The 22,212-nt window shown below is 39.8% G+C and overlaps 1 protein-coding gene across 1 annotated transcript in view; it reads left to right on the forward strand.

The window, feature by feature from the left end:
* LOC118799056 (cadherin-7-like) overlaps positions 1-22,212 on the forward strand; it is a 231,750-nt gene that overhangs the window by 80,794 nt on the left and 128,744 nt on the right. The window contains exon 3 of the mRNA XM_036558750.1: positions 191-310. Coding sequence (XP_036414643.1) covers positions 191-310 — 120 coding nt within the window. The remainder of the gene's footprint in view (positions 1-190; positions 311-22,212) is intronic.

A 22,212-nucleotide genomic window follows, 5' to 3' on the forward strand; every position in this document is an offset into this window, starting at 1 on the left:
CCCCGCGGAGTTGGCCGGGCTGGACCCATTCTTCGCCCTGAAATGGCAGCGCCAGGGCGTAGATGCTGCTTCTGCACCCGCGCAAATGGCACAGTCTGCTCAACATCACTTCGCCCAGCGCTGAGAGAGTGTGCTGCATCGCCATGGTAACCCTCAAGTGTTGTTTCTTTTCCTCTCTCCCTTCTCCAAGGCACCACGGTGGTCCAGGTGGCGGCGACGGACGCAGATGACCCCACATATGGCCACAGCGCAAGAGTCGTGTACAGCATCATCCACGGGCAGCCGTACTTCTCTGTGGAGCCCAAAACAGGTACTTTTTTATAGAGTCGCATCGTGACAGAGTGAGAGCTGCACCGCTGGACGTGCTGTTCTCTTATATTCAATCTGCCTGAGTGGCTCAAAGTGGGACTTTTAACTGATTTTGGACCTAAGACTAAAATCCTTTTGCTCTGAGTGACTCTAAACTTTAATTATGATTGTTTTATTAAAACTAATGATTGAACATTCCAAAACAATCATAGCTCGACCCTGTTTCAGTGACAGTTTCAGCTCATTTTGAGCTCAGAAACTCAGCCAGTACAGACCAGCAAACACAGCTTTAAACAGCTGTTCACACAGAAAATCATCATATTTTACATTAAAACACTAAAAGGTGCTGATCTGCAGAACATATGATGATTCTTAATGTTCCACACTGATTTTCAGACTTTGGGACACATTTACTTCAGAACAATGGGATCTAACTGCTCACCATGTGGACATGAGGGACAGGGATGCAGCCTCACTTCCTGCACTACAGGGCCGTGGCTAAAATAAGTCTCCGCCTACTGACTTAAACTCGGTAGTGAAATGAAAATGTGGGACAGCATTTTTAATTAAAAATTAAACTCATAATGTTTCAAAATCAGTCAAAGTCACTTTAAAGGAAATGAAAAAGATTTTTTACAAGAACATATTGAGAACAGTATATAGAAAGTACCCTTAAAATGATGATTGTGTATATATTTAGCTAATTACTGTCTCTATTAATGTCTTGGGTTTTAATAGATCAGAACATAATCATTGTAAATATTAACGATCAATATTTCATTTTATTTAATTCTGTTTACTGAGTTTAACATATGGGGGAAAAAATAAAACTAAGTACATAAAATATATGTCAACAGGCCATAATTAATGTTTTATTTTTGCCCCAATATGATAATTTTAGCAAATCTAAAGTAATTGTGTATAAAAATGTGCAGTGGTTTGTCTCTGTAGAGGATGTGTAACTTAGGCTGCGTTTACACAGCAGGTAAAAGTGGCCCGAATCTGATTTTCTCGCCAAATCCGATTTTTTTTTTTGTTCGGCTGTTCGCATTATCTTTTAAATGTGACCTGTATGTGGCATCAGTCTGAACAGATCAGCTCCTAAACCGACCCGCATGCGCAAAAGAACAGTGCTTCACGTGGCTCATCCAAGGGTAAACAATCATGACGGCCAGTGATTGTTTACCCTTGGATGAGCCGCAGCTTTCAGTTGTGCTTCGCCAGCATCACAGGAGCGAGTATTAAGTTCCAATGACTGACAGCTGGACTCATCACCCACAGTGTGTTCGAGTTCGCCGTAAAAAGGGCTTGTAATTCGGCCTCGGCCTCTTCTTTGGTTCGTGTCTTTGTATTATTTAAACTGTTCCCTGACGCTGCAGCCTCGGTCTCCTCCGGCCACGTTCGGCCATTTCGTTCGAAACCTCTTTGAACACGGAGCGGTCTGATGAGTCTCTTCTAAACATCACACTAAATGTTTTTGAGTCTCAGCAGCACAAAATTATGACGAATGTCGAGTTGGATTGACGTAAAAGTTGCATGAATTCCGATCTGGCTGTTCAGACTGAGTCACATTGCTGCAGATCGGATACAGATCGGATTTCAGTACCACATATGAAAGCGTCTCAAATCAGAGTTGAAAATGTCTGATTCAATGTGTTTTTTGCTGTTCAGATCGGATTTGGGCCACTTTTACCTGCTGTGTAAACATAGCCTTATTCACACTCAGAAAATCGATAAATACATTTCCTTTGACCAGCCACGCCCAAACTTTTAAATTGATATTTATATTGTAACACACTCCACGTTTCCAGATCATACATGACATCATTTTAATATCGGTAACTTGTGAAAGTAGGACTGAAGAAGTTCATGTGTGTTTTAGCTCCTTTTCTCTGATCTGCTTTGTCAGAATTGCTCTCCTTTCGTGTGATAAAAGGTGGAATAGCAGATTTTGCACAGTTCGAAGAGAAAAATCCTTAAAAATAAAAGTTCAACAACAGCGTTCAGCACGTTTTGAGATACATTTCACTGAATCTTCGCTAAAATGAAAGAGCCTGTGTCGACACCGGGCCTTTGCCTCGCATTTTGTGCATAGTTGAGCAACACAAGATGGTCCTTTATTCTAAAAGCTCCTGAGAAACGAATGTTTATTTTCTCTTTGATCTCACAAACAAAGTGACAAATAAAGGCGACGCTGCCGTGCGGTCCTGCGGCTGTGAGCCTGACAGGAGTGCACGGAGGGAGCTGGATAATAAGCATGCAGCTGGTGTTGTGGCACCTGTAACAGTGGGGCATTATATATACACACACCCTGAGAGTCTGTACTGTGGGAAACACACACACATACACACACACACACACACACACACACGGCAAACACACTCTCTCTTTTGCTTTATGAAGCATCTCCCAGCACTCGCTTTCCCTGAGTGTAAACAAGCTCACCAAAGGTCAGCTCCCCTCTCTGTGTCTGAGTGCTTTACGGTTCTCGTCCAATCGTGCAGGAATGGAGAACCTCGGTTTGCTGAGCGCCGCTGAGAAATGACAGCACGCTCTTTCTCTGAAGGCTGAGTGCCTCACAGAGATAGCGAGCGATGCTTTACAGTAAATTTTGGCCCTTTAAAGTGGTGGACAATTGCACGTTTTCAGACGTCGTTAATGTCCACTGTTCTGGCGTTTGTGACTGAAAGGCTAGTTGGCCAGTGAAGATGCTGGTGCAGATGATTAGTGCTAAGTGCAGCCTTTCACAACACGCTGGCTTCCGTTCATTGTTAGACACGCTGGCGCTCTCAGATGTAGCGTTTCTGCACTGCTGTCGCGAGTCGGGCCTGAACAAGAAAACTCTACATCTAATGTGCTCAAAAATGAGACCAGCTACAGTAGTTTTGGTTAAACAGTGCTTTACTGAGTGTCTTGATTGTCAGTCAGTGATGTATCCTCAGATGTGACTGTCAGGTCTGAGCTGTCTGAGCTGAATGTGTGCTAAAGGGCTCTGTTTGTTACACCTTAAAACAAGCTACTATTCAGGGAGCAAAGTTAAACTGATAAGTTGGTGGGGACCAAAATTAATAGCCTACATTCAGTGCTGGTACCATACAGACACTGCATATTTCATACATTAAACTAGATTAAAAAACTATGCTGGGTTACCATATCATCATGATGTCTAGTGCTTTACATGTCAACATTAAAATGTTAAAATTATAAAACAAAATAATATAAAAACCATCCACGACCCCTCAGAGATTTTGCATATTTGCAGAAAGTGTAACCCACATCTCCCCCCAGAACTCGTATCTATATAATAAATTCAATCATCAATATTTCAGCCAAACAATACATCAGTCAGACCCTAACTGGGTATCCTTTACTGAATCAGTTAGACCCTAACTGGGAATCCTTTACTGAATCAGTTAGACCCTAACTGGGTATCCTTTACTGAATCGGTCAGACCCTAACTGGGTATCCTTTACTGAATCGGTCAGACCCTAACTGGGTATCCTTTACTGAATCGGTCAGACCCTAACTGGGAATCCTTTACTGAATCAGTTAGACCCTAACTGGGAATCTTTTACTGAATCGGTCAGACCCTGACTGGGAATTCTTTACTGAATCGGTCAGACCCTAACTGGGAATCTTTTACTGAATCAGTTAGACCCTAACTGGGAATCCTTTACTGAATCAGTCAGACTCTTACTGCGAATCTCTTACTTAATCAATCCTTTACTCCTTTACTATTTACTTAACTGGAAACTTCCTGTTCCTCCTATTACACCACAAAATGACATTGCATTTGCATTTATGAGTGAGTTCTCAGTGAATGGGGGTAAACTGAGTAACTAAAAATGATAATTAATATTTTTCTAGTCTTTTGTGCTGGAATTTTCTTTTATTTTGAAAAGCACACTCTTAAAAAAGATGGTTCTTCCATCCAGACAGTGGCTCTATACAGAACCAGGATCACTCAAAAAAACAATTGTAGGCTTAAGTGTTTATGGTGAAATTGTTCTTCAGATTGATGGAGGACATGTTGCATGGTTCTATATAGCACCAAAAAGCGTTCTCTTACTGTGACAAGCTTGACATCATAAAAATAGCAGAACCTGTTTTGGTGCTGTAAAGAATCATTTTCAAAAAAATCTACAACACATTGTCCATTAATCTGAAGAACCTTTCACCGTGCAAAGAACCTTTTAAGCATGCAGATGGTTCATTGAGTGATCATGATTCTGTATAGATTGATTGTCTTCACCAAAGAACCCTTGAAGCACCGTCTTTTTTAAGAGTGTACATCACCATGTGGAGGTTCTTTATTGTCACAAATCTATTGAACAAAAGCAGTTCTTCAACAAACCCTCCATGTAAAGGTTCTTTAGGAATCAAAGGTTTAGCTCCGAAGAACGGTTTTGATATGTTTAATGTTGAGAATGTGGTTTCCAGTCCTGGAGGGCTTTTTTCATATTTTTGTGTCTTTAATTCACCTGATTGGGACTGTGACTGAGACCCACTGCTCTGACTGTGGAGGCACAGATACTCTAGAGTCCATCTCTTTAATTAGACTAAGGTCTTGTTCTCCAACCGTTCTTAAGTAGAAATTTCTTCTTAAACCCACTTATGCAGTTCTGATGAAAACTCATTCACCAATGTTTTCTTATGTGGGATTTGTTCTTAGGTAAGAACAGAATCGACACACACTCAAGAACACGTCATGAATCTGATGTAGACTTTTTCTTAGGACCTTTATCAAGAACACACTGAAGAACCAACTTAAATATTGGAGAATGGAAGATGTTGGAGAATGAGGCCCCCCTTCTCTTTACACTCATTATTTCATTAACTCTTGATATTCATACTCCCATCCTGATAAATCTGCATTAAATTCGTTCATATGCTCACAAAAATATCAACCCTAAAGCCACTGGGGAATCACCTCCGTAACCTGGGGCATCACCTCCGTAACCTGGGGCATGACTCAAGCTGCTGCTGAACACGCTTAGATATATGGTCACACTTTATTTGGATGGTCCCCTATAGATGATCTACAGCTACTTAAATCATTAACAAACTTTCTGGTGATTCTCAGTTAAATATCAACAACATTAAGGTTAGGGTTAGGTTTAGGAGCAGGTGTAGGGTTTGCCTTAAGGTTAGGATTAGGGATTTAATAGAATCTTTCTATAATTTATATAATTTTTAGTTTTTGAGTCACATGTTGGAATGCTGGTTGGAGCATGATTTGCATTTTTGATCTGTAGTAATCCAAACAAATCAGATTACTGAGATGTATTCATGTAAATTGATATAAATTGAAGAAAAATAATGTGGGAATTTGTGAACCGTTGCTGTAAAAGATATGTTTCAGATGGACTAAGCACTACACTGCTGTTTATTTTTCAAATTATAGGCTTCAGTTTTCATTTTAAATCAAGACAGACTCTGAATTGAAGCAGCCACAGGAGGTGAGGGGTCAGAGGTGACCCACAGTTGCTGTTTTTTGGCTACTGAACACTCAACAGGCTCCCGTAATTTCGGAGATGTCAAAAAAGCTTCATCACAGATGGTGCAAATTTTTGAGGTGTGAGCAGAACTGAATGGCAATCCAAAGTGCTCAGATTTAAAATGCTTTTTCTTTCACGTTTATGTCAGAACTCCTGCCACCGCAATTTGGTAGTCCATGAGTAACGGTACTGCAGCACTGTGTGTCAGAAAACACAACAAGAAATGACACGTTCTTCACGTCTTCCAGAGGAGAACACTGGAAAAATGGCACCACTGAACTGTGTGCATCAGGCATCGGTTCCACACAAATGAAATAACTGAATGTAAATTAGGTTAATTATTACACGTAATTATGTTCATGTAACATTTCATTTACGTTGTATATTTGAATCATGTAAATTTGAAGCAGCAAATGTCGAACTTCAGCTGAAAGAAAGCAGTCTTACTGACATCATTGTGGACTTAATGACACCAAGGCACACAGATTTCCCAGGATTTTCAACATCTTTTGTAATGTTATGTTTCATATATATGTATATATATATATATATATATATATATATATATATATATATATAGATAGATAGATAGATAGATAGATAGATAGATATAGATATATAGATAGACAGATAGATATGTACATTGAGATTAGGAGGGGACCAAGTATTGATCCTTGTTGAACACCATGAAATGTATTATGCTTTTTTGAGACATCCAGTTTAGCACTTGTACCTCACAATTAAGTTAATAACTTTAGGGTGTTTGTATGAAGATTAAACCACTTTTCAAATTTATTTAGGAGTATTTTGCTACATAGGTGTAGTACAAAACTGATATTTTCACCATTTAATCCTCACATTGAGTTATTTCTGTACTGTGACGTGTTCTGAAATACAAATTCATGGTTTGGAAGTCAGCTTTTTATAGAATTTTATTCACATTTTTTATAGCATTTTAGAAAAGAGTACCGTAAATTTGGTCTGAATTATGTAAAGGTATAGAATCTAGATCAGTGGTCTCCAACCCTGGTCCTGAAGATCTACCTTCCTGCAAAGTTTAGTTCCAACCACAATCTGCCTTACCTGCGCCAGCCAATCAGCCTCTTCCCAAGTCTCTGATTGGCTGGATCAAATGTATTAGAGTTAAGTAAACAGGGCGGGGCAGCTTATTGGATCCAGGTTGGAATAAACTCTGCAGGAAGGTAGATCTCCAGGACCAGGGCTGGAGAACACTGCCTTAAGATGATATGCGTTCTTGTTTTTCTAATGAGCTGTGTATAATATTCAGAACACTCAGTGTCTGTGTTTAGTAACTCCAGAATCCAAAAAAGCATAACGAACTAACCAGCCTCACTTCACCAACACACACACACCCTGAAAACTGTGTTAGCATCAAGCTCGTTTTGCAAAAGTTGGAGGCAAAGTTGGCAAATCGGTGTTGAATTTGTTTGATTGACTCTGAGCTTTGAGGGAGCTGGAGTCACAGGGAGGCCTCCTTTAGCACCTGGGCACCTGGTGGGGAATGTGTGGAGTAAATGGAGTTTGAACTTCATTTCAATTTTTTTTTGGCCGGGCAACTGTCGACTCATTAATAAATAAATAAACGAATACATAAATAAATAATCATCTCTTCCACTTTTTGATGGACCAATCAACATCCCCTGATGAATGATGGGACTGGATCAGTCGAAACGGGGCTACATGGCATAAAATTAAAAAAATACTGAAGACGACTGATCGGAACACTTGATAGCATGTGGCGTGGGTTTGGACCTCACTGCTGCCAGACTGGGAACGCTGCTTGTGAAGCTTGCTCGTTTTAGAGATAGTCTCCTGACTAAAGTCTCAGTTTCTGCTCAAAACATTATTTTGTTTAGATTTATGTCGCATTATATTTGAAATCTGTGGCAGTAAAGCTGCAAATTCAGCCAATTTGAGAAGGTTTCTGGTCAAAAACGATCAAATTCTCGTAGTGTTTCGCAACTGAAAAGCAAGCTGAAGAGCTTGAATGGTGATAATTCTGTTGTAATTGATTTGATTGATAATTGTAAGTGTAAAATAATATGAGCAACAGCGTATGTAAGGGTGTTGCTGGATATTGAATATTGATAGTCGGACACCTCAGAGCAATGAGCTGTGAGCTCAAATGGGTCAGTGTTTTGAGTCTCTGCACATCTTTTGTCTTTCTTTCTTCTTTCTAGTTTCCCACATTGCTTTTTTACACTTTCTTTCATGCTGAGAAATAATATCTCTGAGCGTCTTTTCTCTCGTAAGTGTGAAGCGAACGTGAACGTAAACAGCGCAGTGCAGGAAATGCTGTAAATTGCTCGCTTCCTGAGGGTTGTGCTGTGTTTCTGTGTGTTTAGATTTAGCTGGCGTTCCTAGCGCTGCCTCATTACCCACCGTCCCACTGAGCTCCAGCTGCCACCTGTAATGCACACTGGGTGTGAAGCTCAAACAGGAGGCGGCGGGGCTGTTCTCCAGCCTGTTCTCTCCCTTTCTGCTTCCTCCGCCTCCCCACCTCGCTCATTAGACCGCGCATTACACCTGTACTGTAAACAACTGTGCTGCCATGTAAACACAGAAACACAGAGATGGCACAGAGTTACATTCTGCCAGTACATGGCAGCGCAGAGATGGAGAGAGCCCTATCAGGAACATATACATAGAGTACAGGTGTTCTAGACTGAATCAAGGTGTTGTTATCACTAACAGGTGTTTACAGCCTGAGTGATGTGTGTTTTCACAGTGCTTGTGCAGATTGGACACTGTTCTGTAGCCGTTCACTGAACAAAACATTTCTCTGAAAATGAGAAACAGGTTTTATTTCCATAATATGTTCACTCCAAAAAAGGTTTTTCAAGGGTTCTTTAGTAAAGAAAGTGGTTCTATGTAGAACCATGAACACTCAAACAACCCGTTGCATGGGTAAAGGGTTTTTTACATCATAAAATGTTTTTTCAAATCAATAGAGAATGTGCTGTAGATGGTTCTATATAGAACCTTTTCAAAAATAGTCCTATTTTGCACCCAAAAGCGTTCTTCTATAGTTATGTCAAGCTTGTAACAGTAGAAAAATGCCAAATTATAGTTCCTTAACGAGCAGCTTGTTGCTACGTCAGAGTAACAAACTCCGCCCACTCACTGCACAGTCTGCAGTAAGCCTCGCCTTTTGAAGTATGGACTGAGTCATAAACCTGCCACAATATCAGTTCAGCTCAGTTTTGTCATGTTTTTGCCAGATCAGTATTAATGTTGTTTTGTTCCAGCCAGTCTGTAAAGCATCTTACAGCCCATTTAGTTTGGCGAATGGTGTTGGGTTCATTTCTGGCTGATTCCAGGTTGTTCAGCTGTTCTTCTGTCACAGCTGCCGACTGAAAAGCTGCTCAGTGGTGATGACAGTTTGGGAATTTAGTGTCGTCTCATCTTCAGAGTCTGACCAAATCAGCTGTCGGTCAAATGTGATCTTAAAAGTGTCCATTTTCTGTTTGTGGCAAAGTAAGAAGTAAAACCATTCAAAGCATCTCAGCGGAGTGATACAGTACTTGTAAACATGATGTTATGGTGAAATAACAGCACAGTTAGAACGCTTCTCAACCAATCAGGAACTAACTGTTGTATACAAAAACTAATGATGTAATAAATTATCTTATCTGGAAAAACAATACCATTTAACAATAAAACTACCCTTTAAGGGATTAAGGAGTGGTTTAGAACTAGTTTATTAACCCCTTATATAAACAGAGTCCACCAGCAGGCCCAAGGTTTTATTACACACATCTATAACCTAAGAATAGCTCAGCCAGGTTGCATTGAAGTCCCTGTAGTTACTGAATAATAAGCCTTAGCATGTAATAAGCCTGAGATTTTAAGGGATTAATGGATGTACATTAGCAGTTATAAAACATGAATAAAAAAGTAAACAGTGGCCCATTCCTTGCCAAATAGTGAGCCCACCTTTATCTGTATCTGTATCCCGTACTTTGTCGTCTCCATCAGTCAGCATTGTTATATTTGTTAATAAGTTACTACCATATAACCAAAAACAGATTGTCTTATTATTCAGAAATGATCATTTGGCCTACATGAACATATGAAATGACCAAAATACACATTCATACTAATTCAGTTTTAGCCATATTGTTTACCATGACATTTTCAGCATGTTATTAACCATACAAATAAAGATGATTTCTTATTTCTGTTGTCTTACTGTGCATTTTGGACAATATTGGGAAATATTTTGGCAATGTGTTTTACACTTTACAATAAGGCTCTCATTTGGCGATTATAAGTGTTCGTTACCCATTAACGAATGGCCTTAGACCGTTTGAGATGCCACAAAACATCAAACCAATCAGGAAATCTTAAGATCTGTGATTTAGCACCCGCAAAATAGAAAAGCAGGTGATGGTGAGGGAGCAGTAATAACACAAAGAAGAACAGATCCTGGGGACGGTTTAGGCAGATCACAGATATCAGAGAGTGAGCGAGCAGTAAAGCAGTGAAAGCAGGTTACCAGCTGTGCCACACCTGGAATACACCAACCCCAAAATCACAATAACACCATCTCCATGCCCAGTGTGCTTTAACACCTGGCAGCAGTACATCAGTCTCACCGATCATGAGCAAGACAGACAGCATGATAAAAAGGTCAAGGTCAACAACATTGCTAAGACCTTAGAATGTGAATTTAGTAATTTTGCGTATTAATCTGAGTCAGATGATCATCCTGTTGTTGATTATACGGCAGAGACATGTAGACAAATGTCAGATGAAGCTGACAGGGTTGATTCTGATTGATGGAGAAGACAAAGCAAGATAAGCAAACAACAACATCTGAGGGTTAAAGTGTGAGGCGTCCACTGTGGTTAATGTTCTACACCTCAGGGGAAAAGGCTGTTAGCATGCCTGGCTGTGCTGGTTTGGGTGGTCCTGAATCTTCTATCTGTGTGGAAGAGCTGATGTCCAGGATGAGAGGGGTCAGCTGTAGTTTTGCCAGCGCTCTGCTGTTGTAGACGTCCCGAAGCCTTGACAGGTACATCAGATGATCCTCTCCTCTGTCCTGATTATGTGCTGGAGTTTGGCTGGTTCTTGATGCGGAGGAACCAATGAGGGTGGACTCAATGATCACTGTGTAGATCTGGATCATCAGACTCCGCAGTATAAAACAGTGATTAGACCTTATTTGGTCAGTAAAAACAGAAAAGAACGATAGAAATGTGTTTATTTCCAGTCGATGTTGATCATAAAGGAGAAGCAGCTGGTTTAACGTTTTCCTTGTAGACTGTTTGCCAGGCGTTGTATCTGTTGAATCTTCAGTCTTGCGCTGGCACTGTAATACAAAGGATGGTTTGACAAGACAACATCCAGACACGTTCTGTCGACTGTCAGTTTTGACAACTGTTACTATAACGCTCTGGTCTAAGCCAGCGTTTGCCCACGGGCCAGTCTCTCTCTCTTCAGACAGAGAAGGTCAAAGTGTTCCAGAGATCTAACGTCCTGCCCTGAACAGGCCATATGCAGCATCCACCTCTGAACCACTGTCTTTACTGATGTCACCATGTGCAGAACTGCTGGTTGGTTTTTATTTTAACGAGTTAGGCTTGACTTAACACAACGAGTCTCATGAATTGCTCATATTCTTTTAATTGTATATTGTGTGTTTTTGTTTTTGTACAGTTTTAGGACAAAATATTCTTACTTTATAGGAAAACCAGCAAAATAGCCGACTTTTTTTACTGTACTGTATATAAACAGTGTGAAAGTTCCTAAGAGTGCTGTTTGCAGCCCATCAGGTCCACAGGTGGCAACTAAGCTGCAAAACAGCCCAGTTTGAATTAACTGTTTTTGTGATGTTAGAAAAACCATTGGTTTTACATGTACCTGCCTATTCAGACCTGCAGCGGTTAACTAACAGCCAATCATAACACAGTCCATTTACATATATCAGACACAGCAACAAGAACAGTTTATTTTTAGGATAGAGAAAAGTTGGAAAATGAACAAGTTAAAAGTCTCACTGTTTTTTGATACATGAACTCACACAAACATCATCAGTGGATCGTAGGAAAAAATAAAGCGAGGCAAGTTTATTAATACAGCACCTTTCATACACGGCTGTCACAGTGCTTCACAAATGAGAAAATACAGAGGCAGAGAATACAGGGTTGTTTATAAGCAAAGTAAACAAGAATAGAAATGAAAAACATGATTAAATAAACATAATTAAAACAAGAGATTTAAAAGATAAAATCGTTTAACTAAATGAGAAATTGAAATTAGGGTAGTTAAAAATCAATTTAAAAATAAAAAGTGAATTATTAAGTTAGATTAAGATAAAAGAAAATAAGATAAAAAAGGATTAAATATTTTTTACTTTAAATGTTATTGAAATTTCTTTTTATTCAGCAAGAAATTAATAATTTCAGCAAGACATTAATAATTTCTTGTTGGTTATTACAGGTGTAATTTATGGTTTGGCTTAGAAAGCTATTATTACCTGTTATTATACCCACACTGTCTGTTTAAAAATATCTAGATTGGCACAGATTGTATAATCTTCATAGAAAAGCACTGACCAATAGAATTCTGTGACTCTGGAGCAGCTGCACATGATCCTAAGGTCACCATGTCCAGTGCCAAGCGTGGGGTATAAATCCCCCAGCATTGGGCTGTGGAGCAGTGGAACTGTGTTCTCTAGAGTGATGGAGCTCCGTCCAACACCGTTGGGATGAGTTTAGTGATCCAGAACTGACCATCCAACATCAGTACCTGACCTCAATAATGCTACATTAGACTCTGTATAAAAACAAATGTGTATCATGATAACAGGAAAACAGGAATGACAGCAGGAAAACAAGAAAATTCCGATATGGTCATCCACATTTGAAAGATTTATCAAAACACACATGTTCTACGTGGAAAAACCAAGCGAGCCAGAGAAAGGTCAGAGAGGTTAAGTCTAGTGTTTGTATTTAAGCAAAGCTATATTTAGCTCAGTCAATACACTTTTCACCAGAAACACCCACAAGGATCGAATTTCAAGTGTGTGCATGAATATGAAAGCATATCTGCATGTGTGTCTGAGTGTGCAGCAGAATCAACACTGTAAATGTACACAATTCATAGTTATAATATCTACTATCAGCTGTCTGAGTGTCAGTGAGTCTCTTTCCCTTTATTCCAGCTTCCATTCTTTTCAGGAGACTCACTTTCAGCTCCTCAAAGAATCTGCAGACACGCCTCCAAAGCTTAGTCTTAGAAGCTGGTTGATGATTTTCTGAAGTAATCAAACACATTCAGTGGTGTTGAGGTCTGGACTCTGGGGTGGTCAGTCCATCGTCCAGCTTCTTTGTTTGATGTGTCCGTCTCCTTTTCTCAGTGAGGTTCTTCTTGATCAGCTACACATCCTTTCAGACCCACAGCGCTGAGTCATCTTCTCACAGTGGAAGGATGGACAGAAACACCTGTGGATGTTTTCAGATCTGAAGCAGCTTGATTTTCTCCTCTCTCTCAGAGATGAAAGCTTTAAGTGCTGTTTATCTGATGGGGGCAGTTTTGGGGTCTACCAGGTCTTCCAGGTGGTTGTTAGGAGTCTCATTTTCTCTGTAGCTGTTAATGATTGTTTTAGTTTTGAAACCTCTTGGTCTTATTTAATTTTGACTTTCCTTTCCTTATAAAACGATGGATGAATGGACTAATATAATTAGATTAATAACATAAAAAAATAGCCCAAAATTACTTGGAAGTCTGGTTCCATTGACTTACATTAAAAGTAACGTATGTTTTTTTTTCCTTGTACTGTAAAGTTACCATTTTGAAGATATAAGGTTTTGTTCCAATAGCAGCGATATGGGCATGCACAAAAGTACATTAAGAAAAAATAAAATTTTGGCCATATGTGTTTAAATATATTTCAAACATATACTTACAGTCCTTTTCCATTTTGGAGGAGTCCAATTTTCTCTATGTCTTTAACAATAAGTGCAAGTTGACTATCTTATATCTAATCTCATTAGAAACATCTCCTGAAAAATGAATAACTTGTTATTGATGGCCATCTTGACTGGAAATTAAATCAGTGTAATAAATGAAAGCTGCTCTTAATGAATGAATGAAGTTAATTACATCCCTGTTATTGATTTAATTTGCTCGTTTTAGACTCATTTTGTATCTAATAGCAGGTAATATGCAGTGAACTCTTGGCCTTCAGTCTGCAGAGTCTTGATGTTTTATAACTAGACTGATTCATCAACTCAGAGCCTGATTAAAAACTCAAAGCATTTTTTACACAAATAAATACTAAATAAATGAAGCTTTTGGAGCAGATTTAAAAGAGAAGTCATATGCCTTGAGTGATGCCCTCCAGCTTGCAATAAAGCCAGCGAGTTTTTGTTCCTAAGGGAAAAAGCATTAGCATTGCTAACTGCTAAATTAAGAGTAAACACTGGCTTTTAGTTGTTTACTAAACTGCTATAGTGAACAATACTGATATCACTGAGTGTGTTTACATGCACTCAATAATCTGATCATAATCGGATTTCTGCAGTTATCTGATTATTCAAACGGTCATGTAAACACCATACTCTGATCTAGAAATCTGATTAAGAAATCTGATAAAGAGGCTGGATTTTAGCTCAGTAAACAGATTTCTCAGTGCGTGTGAACTCTTACTCTGATTTCTTTCGGATTTCTCAGTCTGAGCATGTGCGAAAACAGACGTCGGTACCGGAAATAAGCGAGCAGCGTCACCGCGAGACGCAGCAAAACACTTTTGGAGTGACACTGAAACCAAATACATGCTTTATTTTTTTAGGTGATGTATGTTCATATTTTCAGGTAAAGTGGCAAGATATTTTTTTCAAAGCTGTGGCACCAAGTTTGAGTTTACGTCACGTCTTCTTCTGTGAGTTTACTGGCTGGTTGTAAAGCAGAAATCTGATTACTGTCTGACTCATGTAGACACGGAGTTTCCCCATTATCTGATTACTCAAAAGCATATATACACATTGATCAGATTACTGACAAAATCAGATTTTCTCCAGCTATTGGATTATTAGGTGCATGTAAACACACTCACTGTTATTAATGTGCATTAACTTATTTAATATACCTGAATCCTGTCTAACAGTCGCGTCTGTCAGCACTCAGCTCACTACATGCTGCCTGACCAGCTGAAGTGAAAATCTCTGAAGTCCAGCTTTCCTTTTTCCAAATAAACTCCCTCTTTCTTTTTTTCAGTCGTTCAGAAGTCGTTATTTGGACCTGATGATGATGCACCAGTGTGGCGTTCCATTATTAACACCCATTAGTCTATTAAAGCAGTTTTCCACTTCCAGTCCCAGCCTGAGAACAGCGGATAATGACCTGTGCTCTATCCATTACGGACCACTTCTAAAGTTTATGTTAATGTTAATTACTACTTAAAAACTTCCTAAGAGTTCTAAAGTATGCAGATAAGTGTTAACGCTATTCTGATGAATATGAATATTAGCTGCAATGAAATATTAAGCGTTTTGTATGTGTGTGGGAGGCTGGGTGAGTGAGTGTGTGCCTGGCGTGGACCCTCATGAATAGAGCTCTCTAGCATGGCAGCACTTAACTGTTACTTTTGTAGGGAAATTTTAACGAAGCTCGGCTCAGACTCTAGTGCTTCGTTTTCATTTTCAGCGAACTTGCTGACATGAATTAAACAGAGCAGTGAATGAACTGTAAAGCCTGGAGTTTCAACTCAGCGGTAAGCAAATGATTTAAGCTGAACATCACTTCAACATCACTTTCAGCAGTTGTTTAGTAAACGGATGTGAGTGCACTCTTACAAATGAAGCTGCTTTCCCACCACATGGTACCGACTCGACTCGACTGGTTCTCCATCAGGCAAAGGGGCTGGGGGTTAGGGAACCAGCCTTGTGACTGGAAATCTAGAACCTGGTACTATTTTTTGGTATCACCTCCATTGAGGCTCCAGACGAGCTGAGCTGATACCAACAGATGATGTAAAGATGATACAGATTGGTTTATGAGAATCGTCACTATCACCGTAACCACATATGCCAACGTTAGCTAGTAGTGTAGCCTCTTACGTCACCTTTGAGCACCAGAATCGTCTTATCATCTGAACTCCGATTTAGTTTTTCCCAAACTCTCCTGTTTTTTTCAGCAGTCTTCTGTCTCGCAGCTTCCTCTGATCAAAATTTGTCTCCTTCATGTCACAGCAGTTTCATGCAGCATCGCTGCGATGACCAGCTACACTGAGGGGGCGCTATATCTGCAGTGGAAAATGAAGTAGCTGGTACTGAAAGTATATTCAGAGTAGAGTGGAGTCGGGTAGACTCGAGTCATGCCATGCAGTGGAAAAGCACCTAAAAATAGTCAAAATGAGTTCTTTTGACAGATGGCATAAAAGAACCTTTTTTGGTTCCCGACAGCAACAGTTCTCAAACCCATCCAAAGATGTTTGCTCTGACCTCACAACACACAGGGAGATTAAAAAACTATGAACCATCTGGGGCTCCCTGAGAACCATTTAGAGAATGCTTGCTCTACAGAACCTTCAGTGGCATTTGAAATTTGTTTTAACAAGATTTGTGAGTGAAGAACTTTTTAAAGTTTGAAGAACCTCAACATAATGGAAAAGTTTTATAGCAATGAAAAGTTTTCCTAGAATGATACGTTCAAGCCAAGAACTGTATAAGAACCTTTATTTGTAGGTTCTGTCTGCAGGGCCCCTATGAATGGAAATCAGCTCAGGTATTTTTAATAATCAATATAATGTAATAAAATAGAATCAAATAAAATAATATAATCAAATAATATATCTGTCACTATAACTCTGTTATCAAATGAACTAGGATTGTGTGTGTGCGCAAAATGTTGAGCTGCTAGTGAACTAGTGAACAATAAGGGGTGAAAGAGGAGGAGTGAGAAGCCCCCCCCCGCTGTGAAAAACTATTCACACCTCTGAACAAAGACCACCATGCTGGTAACACTTTACATTAAGGGTCTGAAACTATTTAGTCACTGTATATATATATATATATATATATATATATATATATATATATATACACACTATATGGACAAAAGTATTGGTCCCCCTTTGCAGCTCTAACAGCTTCCACTCTTCTGGGAAGCTTCCTACAAGATGTTGGAGAGAGTCTGTGGGAATTTCTGCCCATTCATCCAGAAGAGCATTTGTGAGGTCAGACACTGATGTTGGACGAGAGGGTCTGGCTCACAATCTCCGTTCTAGTTCATCCCAAAGGTGTGTGATGGGGTTGAGGTCAGGGCTCTGTGAGGGCCAGTCAAGTTCTTCCACACCAAACTCACCCAGTCAGGCCTTTATGGAGCTGCTTTGTGCACTGGGGCTCAGTCATGCTGGAACAGGAAAGGTTCTTCCCCAAACTGTTCCCACAAAGTTGGAAGTGTACAATTGTCCAAAATGTCTTGGTGCTGAAGCATTAAGATTTCCCTTCACTGGAACTAAGGGTTCTAGACCAACCCCTGAAAAACAGCCCCACATCATCATCCCTCCTCCACCAAACTTTACAGCTGGCACAGTGCAGTCAGGCAGGTAACGTTCTCCTGGCATTCGCCAAGCCCAGACTCGTCCATCAGACTGACAGAGAGAGAAGCTGATTCGTCACTCCACAGAATACATTTCCACTGCTCCAGAGTCCAGTGGTGGCGCTTTCCTCCACTCCATCCGACGCTTGGCATTGTGCTTGGTGATGTAAGGCTTGTGTGCAGCTGCTCAGCCATGGAAACCCTGCCATGAAGCTCCTGGTGCAGTTTCAGTGCTGATGTTGATGCCAGAGGAGGTTTGAACTCTGCAGTTATTGATCAGCAGAGTGTTAATGACTTTTATGCTCTATGCTCCTCAACACTCGGAGACCCGCTCTGTAACTTTACGTGGTCTGACACTCCGTGGCTGAGCTGCTGTGGTTCCTAAACGCTTCTACTTTTCAATAATACACTCACAGCTGATCGTGGAAAATCTAGGAGGGAAGAAATTTTGTGAACTGACTTGTTGGAATGGTGGCCTCCTATTACAGCACCACACTCGAATTCAGTGAGCTCTTTAGACCCATTCTTCACCTGTGGCAATGAGACTTAACTACATTTAGATAAATATCTATAGATGGTAATTTAGATTTTTTTTTTTTCACAAATGAATCAGTAATTGCCCGAATCAGATTCATCACAAAAGTTAAATCACTTCTGCAAACTTTGGTGGATGAACACGTCTTAATGGTCTTTCTAGAATAAAGCTGAGGGGTGTAGTTTAGACAGAATGCGTAAAAGATGAAGATAAAACTGTTCAGTAGTTGTGAAGTGTGGAGTGAATGATTAACTCAGTGAGAAGTTCTCCAGCACGCGGTCGTGACCTGAAGGACGGAATTTGTTCTCACTCAGTTCAGTGAGTCTCTTTACTAAAATCCTTAATCCTAAATTGAATCCTCAAGATGCTCCAAGGAAAAGGGGCTTAAGTCCACCAGTTTCACTATCCCACCACCCCCCACCCCCCACATGGCCATATGAATATATGACTGAGCACTGGCACTGGACACTGCGGATCAATCTTTTTAGGAAGCTGTATCTTACATGAGCTCATGGGACTCTGTACTGTACAGTTAACAATGCTGGTATTTACTGGAGCAGCTGATAAGCAGCACAGGGATATCTATCTATCTATCTATCTATCTATCTATCTATTAGCATTTAATTGTGTTTTATGTGTTTAAATGCTGTGTTATTGTGTAACATAGCATGGCTGTCTTTGTGGAGGGGTGTGAACTGTTTTTCACAACAGAGGGTTCTCACTCCTCCCCTTTTACTCACTATTGCTCACCAGCAGCTCAACATTTCACACACAGAGAGACAACACTTCATCTGTTAGCTGAGATATGGGAAGGAAATAGTTTATTTAATTATATTATTAAGAAATATACAAGTTAATTTCCATTTCACTGGCAGGATGGCCACTAGGGGGCAGTGCACTTTTTTCCCATTTCGTTTATATTGTCAATGCAAGTCATGAATTTAGGGTAATTTTATGAGTTTAGGGTAATTCTTCAAGCAAAGTCATGATGAGTGTTATGAGCTGTCACATTCATTTTTCAACTGTCTCCTCCTCCTTTATAATGCCTCTGATGTAAATATGTCAGCTTTTGTGACATCACAAAAAAAAATGAATTCAAAATGGGCTTCCATCCACAGACGGGAGAATGAATGGGATGTTTTGAAACAATTTTGTTTACATAAAACTTGATAACAATGGAGCAACACAGTAAAAAAGAAAAGTGAAAAAAAATAATTTTCGTTTTTCCTCCAACATCACTTTGTGGTAATATATTACCACAAATTCCTCTCATTGGAGCCCAATTCTATCTCCTAAAGATTTGTTTACTAAAGATTAGTTTACAAATACATTTGAGTGGAGAATTCATCAAGTTACAAAAAAAAGACTACTGATAAAATTCAGCAACTGCCTACTGACCTCAACTGTAAGTTTTCCGTTCATATCTAAAAATGAGGAAACATGTCAGAATCAACAGACCAGATAATGCTAGAGATCAGATAATGCTAGATAATGAGCTTCAGCTCAACTTATTCCATGGTTGATATTGACACTAAAATCTGCACATAAACTGTACATTTCTTACATTGGAAGCCATTCTTCATTTGCTTTGTCTAATTTTTACAATTTTTACTTATTTTATTTTTCCTGTTTTGCTTATATTGCCACATGTGCATCACTATGAATTTAGGGTTACTCTTCATGTAAATCCACGTTGAGTGTTATGATCTGTCCCATTCATTTTCAACTGTCTCCTCCTCCTTTATAATGCCTCTGATGTAAATATGTTGGTTTTTGTGACATCACAAATACTGTGGATTCAAAATTGGCTTTCATCCATGGACTGGAGAATGCATGGGAATGTTTTTGAAACAATTTTGTTTACATAAAACTTTTGAACACTGGAGTCAACACCAATATTGGGAGAGGCTAAGATTCAAGATGTATATGCAAGTCAACAACAAACAAAAGACAAAGGGGCATGAGGTACACTGATTGATAAACGAGAAATAACGAAAATACGGCCTGACAAATACAAAGCACACAACAAGGGGTATAAATACACACTGAACAAACCAGAAACATCTGAGACTAGTGAGAAGGCAGAGCTATAGACAACAGACAGGTGAGACAGGCAGAACCAGGGAGGAGACAAAGACCAGAACAGCAACAAAAGCACATAGAACAAGAAAACCAAGGCTGAGACAGAGAAAGACGAGGACGAGGCCAGACAGGATGTTACAAACACAGTAAGAAATAAAAGTAAAAATGAAAAAAACTCCAAAAAGTGAGAAAAAGCTGGGTTTTCCATCTCGTGGACCCCTTTAACTTTGGCTGTGCACTCTAGTCCCACTTTGTTTTCGAGGTAATGTGAAAGTCTGGCTGATATTACTGCACGGCTGCCCTTTATCTGCCTCTTCCGCTTCCATTCCCATTCAGGAAGGATAGTTTAATTGAACGTGCGCTGCTTGACTGAGAGGAAGCCAGAGAGCAGCACTCTCGTGTCTCTCCGCCGCGAGACCAAAAAGCTCTGGCTTTAAGAAGACTTCAATACCCATAATCCCTCTTTTATTAAGATATGGAGCTGGCCTTTCGGAGGCATGAAGACAGGATTTTCATGTTTGCCGACCTGATAAAGTAGTCACTCTCGTTTTAAGATGTGTCTCCACAGTAAAGGTGCTTTTCTCCTCTCCATTATGGCTGGAGAGACGCTGCTCGCTGCTGAGTGAATCGCCGGCCGGCTGCGTGGATTGGATTGTCGGAGCGTAGCCTGTTTTATCTTTGTTGAGTGGGACTGGGAGAGTGGGTGACACGGAACATGAAATGATATGATAAGACGGCTACATGGGAAGTGGGTGATGCTTTTGAAGAAGGCTGCTGTGGAATATAGGATGGTCTGAAGCATCACTTCAGCTTCTCACTGTGTATCTCCTGTATTTTCAGTGCTGTTGCATATTGATGAAAGTTTTCTCAAAAAAATCAATATCCTCATTCAAATTCCTTATGTGGCACTGACCTTTAAAGAGAAGAGTTTCCTCTTTTGGTCATACAAAACACACTAATACACTCTGAGCTGTACTTGGCAGCCTGTAGTCCAGAGTTTAGTGGGCTGTGGGGTCCTATATGTAATGCAGTGCTGTTCAACTGTTTGGAATCAGTGCCGTGTACAGTACAGTACTCATTTTCAGGGGATGGTTTAGAGAGTTTCGAAAACTAAACAAAAGGGATTAAAAGCTCCAGAGAAAATGTGGCTCCTAACAACCGCCTGGAAGACCTGGTAGACCCCAAAACTGCCCCCATCAGATAAACAGCACTTAAAGCTTTCATCTCTGAGAGAGAGGAGAAAATCAAGCTGCTTCAGATCTGAAAACATCCACAGGTGTTTCTGTCCATCCTTCCACTGTGAGAAGACGACTCAGCGCTGTGGGTCTGAAAGGATGTGTAGCTGTCAAGAAGAACCTCACTGAGAAAAGGAGACGGACACATCAAACAAAGAAGCTGAACGATGGACTGACCACCCCAGAGTCCAGACCTCAACACCACTGAATGTGTTTGATTACTTCAGAAAATCATCAACCAGCTTCTAAGACTGAACTTTGGAGGTGTGTCTGCAGATTCTTTGAGGAACTGAAAGCGAGTCTCCTGAAAAGAATGGAAGCTGGAATAAAGGGAAAGAGTGACACTCAAAATAATGGAATATTATACTTTGTTTTGGTGGCTTCTGTGTCGTTAATATATTTTCTACTTTTTTCCAGACACTGAAAAATTAATAACTTGTACTCAGTGCCTGTTTTGACTGAAAATTCGGTAAACAGTTGCAGATAAATGTATAAAATGGCTTTAATATTCTTTTATATCCTTTATTAATTGCTACAGTGCTAGGAAGCTGTTCCTGAAATACTTAAAATATAGACTGAAACTTCTAAATGGTGACTAGTTTATCATCAAAAAGCATTTATTATAATAATAATATTAATATGATAGCAAAACCTTGTTTATCTGAAGTACTTGCTCATATTAAACAAGGTTAATCACATCATGTCATTTAAAAGAAAAATCCTGTTTTTCCACCATCTTCCATCAACAGGTAGTGACTTTATCCACCTCTAAATGTCTTCTGTAAAAACATCATTTTTCACCTCCAACTCCCACAACTCCTCCTATCATCCAGAGAAAGTGCTGAGCTCAGAGACCCGTCTGATACAGTTTCACCTAGAAATAAACCACGATAAAGGAAAACACACTAGAACACTGAGAACTGAGTGCCCTACAGAACTAAATAAAAATGAAGAAAAGATAGATGTGTACAGATAGTAAACAGCA

The sequence above is a fragment of the Colossoma macropomum genome, unplaced genomic scaffold, assembly GCF_904425465.1.
Source record: "Colossoma macropomum unplaced genomic scaffold, Colossoma_macropomum, whole genome shotgun sequence".
Taxonomy (NCBI): Eukaryota; Metazoa; Chordata; class Actinopteri; order Characiformes; family Serrasalmidae; genus Colossoma; species Colossoma macropomum.